The sequence below is a fragment of the Limulus polyphemus genome, unplaced genomic scaffold (genome assembly GCF_000517525.1).
Source record: "Limulus polyphemus unplaced genomic scaffold, Limulus_polyphemus-2.1.2 Scaffold905, whole genome shotgun sequence".
Classification (NCBI taxonomy): Eukaryota; Metazoa; Arthropoda; class Merostomata; order Xiphosura; family Limulidae; genus Limulus; species Limulus polyphemus.
Genome location: NW_013666515.1, coordinates 52,666 through 59,714, shown reverse-complemented (window position 1 = coordinate 59,714; position 7,049 = coordinate 52,666). Strand labels below are relative to the sequence as shown.

Sequence of the window (7,049 nt, the reverse complement as noted above, 5' to 3'; positions counted from 1 at the left end):
GCACTCCACTAAGCTCGTTCTCCCACCCACTCAAACAGCTCCCCAAACCATCACACTGAAACCACCATGCCTCACAGATGGCTGCAATCTGTTGAGCCAAAACTCTTGGTGAGGTATTCTCCAGACCTATATCCTCACACTGTCTGAAAATTGAGCGAATCTTGATTCGTCTGAGAACAATACGGTCTTCAAAAGTCCAGAGGCTTGGTCATCATATCACTTGCCCACTTCTTTCGTCTCACTATGTTGGCAAGTCTTAATAAGGACTTCTGTGTAGCTGCTCTGCAACGATAACCCAATCTGTGGAGTATCCGTTGAACAGATTTCGGGCTCATCTCACCAACTTTGGCCACTTCTGCAGTCGTTAATCTGGGATCCATTTCGATGCTCCTCTTGACAGCCCTTTTTGTCCTCTCCGATGGACCAGGACGACCTGGACGCTGAGCAGTTGTTTCCTTGCCGTGTTTCCGTAACTGCACAATGATTCTGTTGACTGTCGAAAGCGGGATTCCCAAATTCTGCAAAATTTGCCGCTGACTTATTCCACAATCTGCTTGACCAACTATCTTTCCTCTAACAAAATCTGACAATTTGAGAGAATCTTGAGTTCTAGGCATGTTGTAGCACAAGATAATTAGTGTGTGTGGACCATTTCCATTTATATAGTGCTCTGTGAACACAAATTAGATAGCATAAATCAGTTCAATGACGAAAAATTAGGTGTCTATTTACTTGTGACCACTCAGTGTATATATATGTTCAAGAATTACTAACCAGGTTTTGGTAACTTTTGGTCAGATCTTCCATAACTTCATCATCCACAACATCCAGACTCCTGTAATGTTTATGCTTTAAATTAAAAAAGATATGTTGTATTTTATCTAATGCTGTAAGTTCTTGAAATATTACTGTAATGTGGTAAATTTATCTGCACAACAAAACTCACTGGTAAATAAAATTTCTTGAACTTCAAGCAAGTCTTCATTAACTTTGAACAAATCAAAGCCTTCACATACATTGAAAAAAGTTTTAAGTTCACAATTATAGAGATAACCTGATCGGAGGTTAGTGATTAAAAATAAAAAGTACCTGATAAATTAATGCAGCTGGTCATATAAAGAAACTGCAAGAATTACTTAATGTTAAGAATCAATAAAACTTATAATGAATAGAATGCACTTAATCATTAGTTGAGTATCCTCTCTATTGGATATTTTTGGTTTGACCCATTAAGTTTTCAAGTTTGTCCTAAATCCATATATTTAACTAACAATGCTAAATAATCATTTTCAGTGTAAAAAAATAAAAATACATTTTTACCAACAATTTTAATAATATTATTACCAAGAATGTTAATGAAATTGTTACCTAAGTTTTGTACAACATATGTAACTAGTTAACTATTTAGGATTAAAGCATATTTAAAATCTTGTGATTTCTACTTTTTTTAATGTAAATTTATCTGTATCTTGATTGGTAGATGTTTAAGTTATAACATAAATACAAGTTGAAAGCTAACAATGTTTGATGTTATACTCCCCTTTGCCAGGACCTATCAAGTTTTCTGCAAATTAATGGTACCTTTTGATGCACTACTCAAACTGAAATGCCAAAAAAAAAAACAAAAAAAAAAACAGCTGAAATGATTTACCATATTCCAAAATAATAATAAAAAAACAAAAACAAGAAGCAGTACTCCATTTGGAATATATATATAAGTACCAAATGGTGCATACTGGGTAAATTTTGCCCCTAGTGGGAACCATAAAACAGCCCTTGTAGAAAAAACATGTGTTAGAATTTATTCTATGCATATACTGTTTGAAAATGTTCTCCTGTAAGTCGAAAACAGTAATTACAGCAAATCTGTCAGTTTTTTTTAGAAAACTTGAATATCAGAACTGCTAATTTTGTGGTAATGAAACACATGGCAGCAACAGAAAGCTTGAAAAATTTAGTGAGATTCATTGAAGAATAGCTAGTTTTAAACATGTAAACTAGAATCCAAAGAAGTAATTAATCTCTATTAAAATCTGCTGGTGAATTTTGGCAGAAAAAGATTAATGGTAGCCTGTTCCATATACTTTATTATTTTTTGTTGTTACTAACATAAATATAACTTTCTATAAGTTAGTGAACCTAATGGCCATACTACCTAACAGTGAGTATTACATTTAATATGTCCTTATTATTGCTGCTCTATTAGTAGATAATTTATTTTCATTAACACTTCATGTAATTAACATAGACAAATGATTAGAATGCAATGATAATCATTTTATTGATAGTTTTGGACATAATCACAAAATCTATATTCACACAGAAGTTCTATAAAAATTTATAAGAAAACTGAAACAGTTGAGACTAAGTCACAAGAAGTTTTTTAAATTTTTTATTTAAAAATGTAACATACGTTTTAAAAATACTGCAAGCCTTTTTTGCTCTTATTCTTAAAAAGTTTGGTTAACTTAGAAAAAATTTTAAGCTCACTACATTCATTTCTATTACACTTCTACTTTTAAATAGATGATTGAGAAATGAATGATGTTTTAAATTATAGAAACCTGCATGCACATATTAACTACTGTTAAATATTGCAACTACTATTTGTGTAATTTAGGTAATATCAAATAAAGAACTGATACAAAAAATACAAAAATGTATTTTTTTTAACATTAGTCTATAATGTTTAAAAAATGTATCACATTTCAAAAAAGAAGATGAAATAGTTTGAGTTAATGCCATTTAATGAGACATTGAAATTTGGTGTGATTAAGATAACAGCAGTAATCAGTGGGTTTTATAATAAACCAAGGTAACACATCTATTGCACATTTAATTATATTGTTGGTGAATTGCAGGAAATCATAATAATGAAAATGTATGTCAATGAGTACTAGCAAAACATAACCTCAAAGTAGTATTATAGTGGACTTATCTTACTGTAATCATTAGTAATAAATATTAGCATAACGTAACCTCAAAGTAATATCACAGTGGGTTTATCTTACTATAATCATTAGTAATAAATACTAGCATAACATAATCTCAAAGTACTGTCACAGTAATCATTAGTAATGAATACTGGCACTCTGTAATGTCAAAGTACTAACACAGTGGGTTTATCTTGCTGTAATGTCAAAGTAGCATCACAGTGGGTTTATTTTACTGTAATCATTAGTACTTTTTTCTACTATAACATAACCTCAAAGTAGATACCAGTGGGTTTATCTTACTTTAATAATTAATAATGTATACTAGCATACTGTAATGTCAAAGTAGTAACATAGTGGGTTTATCTTGCTGTAATCTTTATTAATGAATACTAGCATACTGTAATGTCAAAGTAGTATCACAGTGGGTTTATTTTACTGTAATCATTAGTAATGTACACTAGCATACTGTGATGTCAAAGTAGTAACACAGTGGGTTTACCTTACTGTAATCATTAAGATCTGATGGGGAAACTCGTTTAGATAATACAAAAACAAAGCGTAAGGAACACGTTCTCAAATATGTTAAAAATGAAGATTCTTAGTAGCATTCACAACACTTTCAGAGGTTTACGATCCATTCTTACCCATTTTCTAACACTGCAGCCAAGTTGATACAGATATACTGTTGACACACAGCTCTAAGCTGGTCGGCATTGTAGGTGTAAGACAGTTGTAAGAGTTCTGCAACATTACGGAGAGTAACTGTGGGAACAGATGTTTTCTATTTTACTTAAACAAAAAATAATTTCACCTTCCAAAACAATTAAATGGTGTTATAACATTTAATATAGTGTCTGGGAGGAAATGTGGTATCTTGTACAAATAAATACTTGTTATTGATAAAATAGTAATTTTTGGTAAAACTTTAAAAAAAAAAATTATTATGTTTACTAAACCATATGAAAAGCAAAAAGGATACTCATCAAAATGAAAGGTTTATTACCAACAGATCAATGCGCATATCCTAAAAACTTAAGTATTATTTCTAAGAAAAACATTAATACCTTTTACTCTAAAATTATTACACACTGGCCAAAGTACCCAGCTTTGCTCAAATTATTAGACTAATATTTTACTGGTCTACTGTGGGTGTGTGTGTATTTTAACTTACTTTGGTTAAGAGATACAGCCAAAAATCTTTTCAGAAATTTTGTTTTCTCCAGAAACTTGTACAAGTCATCAATTTTATTGTATAATAAAATATTCTTGCTGTAAGTTAACAATTATTTCTTCACATCTTAATATTTTATCATTGCACCGAGAATTTCACATCACATTTTACATCATATATTTCTATCACATTTTTTCACAAAGTTTTCTAAATTTTTTATCCTTGCAGCTCCTCACGATAAACAATGTTGGTTGTTTTCCCATCTGGTAGAAAACCCTCCACGTACTGTCCATTCAGTAGATGAGAATTACAAAAAAATATGATACTTCTCTATAGATCCTCAGGAAGTAGAATTATAAGGCTTAAGAGTTTCAGGGCGAAAGAATTAGACAAATTTTTTTGAGTCAAATATAAAAAATAATACTTAGGTGCATATCCTCAGAATCCCCTTAGTATGCATGCAAAGTTTCAGGTCTATAGGTTCTTTCCCCTTGGAACTATAACAGTCATACAAACACACACAGGCTCTTTTATTATTATAGATTAAAAGAAATTGAGTAAAAAAAATGTTGGCAGTATAGATAAATTAAGCAACCAAGCTGCCATACATTTTACTACATCATGTAGTCCTTCTTCTAGCTCTACCTCTCTCACTACTCTTTTCTTTTGTTATTTAGTCACACAATACACAGGAAATATTTTTGTATTGCAGAAATACCTTTACTTACTAACTGTACCTTTCCAACGTAGTTTAAGTTTTCTCACAGACTTGTAAACAAACCATTACTCCAAAACCCCATTTCTAGTCTGTTCCTCTTTATAAACAATCCTAAAAATCCATAATTTTTTTGTTTACTGGCTTACTTTCCCCTCTTCATTTGTTTATCTGCTACATATTATCCAACTTCAAATATTAATGTAGACTGTTTTCTAATGTGTATGTTTATCATCAATTATACCTTATGTTTTTAACAACTAAATTTTCAAGTTTATTGGCAATGAAAATCATATAAAGATTAAATTTTTGGTCTATCAATTCCTTGACACAAGACTGATCACACTACTACTTGATAATATGATCTTTCCTTAAACTACTTAGTTCCTCTGATTAACAAGTTATAGATGACCAATGAACATTCTGTATAAGAATTACCAAACAGGACAGTAAAACATTTATACTTACTCAGATCTGTCAGTGCAACTTCACACAGGGACTTTAGGTGTGTAATCAATAACTGGTCTGCTATGACAAGAACATTACATACAAATTCTGGATCTTCACATGCTATGGGTGAAAAAATACAGTTAAGAAGCTTACAAGGATACAAATTAAATCATATAATATACTAAATAAAAGACATCAACATCTAATCTATACTAAGATCACTAGTATAAAAATATACATAAAATCAAACACAGATCTTTCTGTTACTGAAAGTAATGTTACAATATTTAGTTTTCAACAATCCAATGGCAAACACCTGTCATTTTTTTTTGTCATTACTTTAAACTAAATTATTTGATTCATTTATTTCATATTCATAAAAAATGAGCTACTTATCACAACTCCAACATATTTTTCAAATATGACAAAAAAAATTGAAAAAAAGGCAAAATCCTAGCCAAAAAATGACAGTGCTTCATCTATAAATTGTGTTTTATTGGCAAGGTCCTGAACTTAGCTTATTATTAAGAATACGGTTGGTAGTTAATTTTTAACATGACCATCTCACGAAGTCACAAGTCCATTTGAAAATTAAATTATCACTCAAAAGATACAAGTAAACAATTCTTTTTCACTAGTTATATCATTTATGAAATAACCTGTGATATATATTTTTTCATTTAATTATACAAACATCAATGATTCTTAAGATTTTCAAAGACATTTCACTGCTAGATGCACTAGGTGACAGATGCACTCAAAAGTGATATACATGCTTTCATAGGAAATAACTAAGCTTACATGATCAAACATTAAAAACACTCCTACATGTTTCAGTGCATACTGTGGGACAAGCACAACTGATTACTCCAGAATAACAATGAACAATATATTAGTATTTACAATAATTCTTACTGTCAAATGGAAAACTGTCACTCCAAAAATGAATTAGCAATATTACTTTAATGTTTGCATACATTAATAACACGATTCAAATCATTTTCTAATCTCGTCGATAATCTTAAGATGCGTTCCAGCCAAAACAATGACATGTATTTTCTAACTTTCTCCATCACACACCTTGTGTTTATAGACATCGGTGTTTATAAACATTAGTAAAAAATATAAGTGTGTATGTGTGTTATGAAACTTTAAACAATTGATGTTCTAGAATGTACATATATAAAAGCAGTGGTTATTACCATAACAACCCATACTGATCAGAAAGAATTTTGCTTGTACACCTTTAGATTAAAATCGAATAACTATTGTCTTCACACTACATATGTTTGTTTTATTTTAGATTTTGTTCAAGATAGTTTTTTCATAATCTAACTGAGAAATCTGCTGTGATCAGGAAATCAGTACAGATAAAAATGGTTAGATTTTATGAATAAGTTATATTTGTACACATGACTAAAGATGTTATGAGAGAATCAACTTAAATTTACATTTGTAGGTGTTGTTTGAATTTTCATTTCAGACCTAGAGATGTATTAAAGTTCAAAATGAGACTCGTAGTGGGGTTTTTGTTTGGTCATTAAACACAATACTGTTTAACTATTTTGAGGAACTCTACACATATTAATAGTGGGGTTTTTGTTTGGTTATTAAACACAATACTGTTTAACTATTTTGAGGAACTCTACACATATTAATAGTGGGGTTTTTGTTTGGTTATTAAACACAATACTGTTTAACTATTTTGAGGAACTTTACACATATTAATAGTGGGGTTTTTGTTTGGTTATTAAACACAATACTGTTTAATTATTTT

The 7,049-nt window shown here is 30.3% G+C and overlaps 1 protein-coding gene across 1 annotated transcript in view; it reads right to left on the bottom strand.

The window, feature by feature from the left end:
- The window catches only part of LOC106461143 (inhibitor of Bruton tyrosine kinase-like), a 62,507-nt gene that overhangs the window by 10,859 nt on the left and 44,599 nt on the right, over positions 1 to 7,049 (bottom strand). Inside the window, exons 17-19 of the mRNA XM_013920938.2 lie at positions 5,291 to 5,392; positions 3,581 to 3,698; positions 775 to 835 (exon numbers count right to left, since the gene is read on the bottom strand). Of these exons, the coding sequence (XP_013776392.1) occupies positions 775 to 835; positions 3,581 to 3,698; positions 5,291 to 5,392 (281 nt within the window). The remainder of the gene's footprint in view (positions 1 to 774; positions 836 to 3,580; positions 3,699 to 5,290; positions 5,393 to 7,049) is intronic.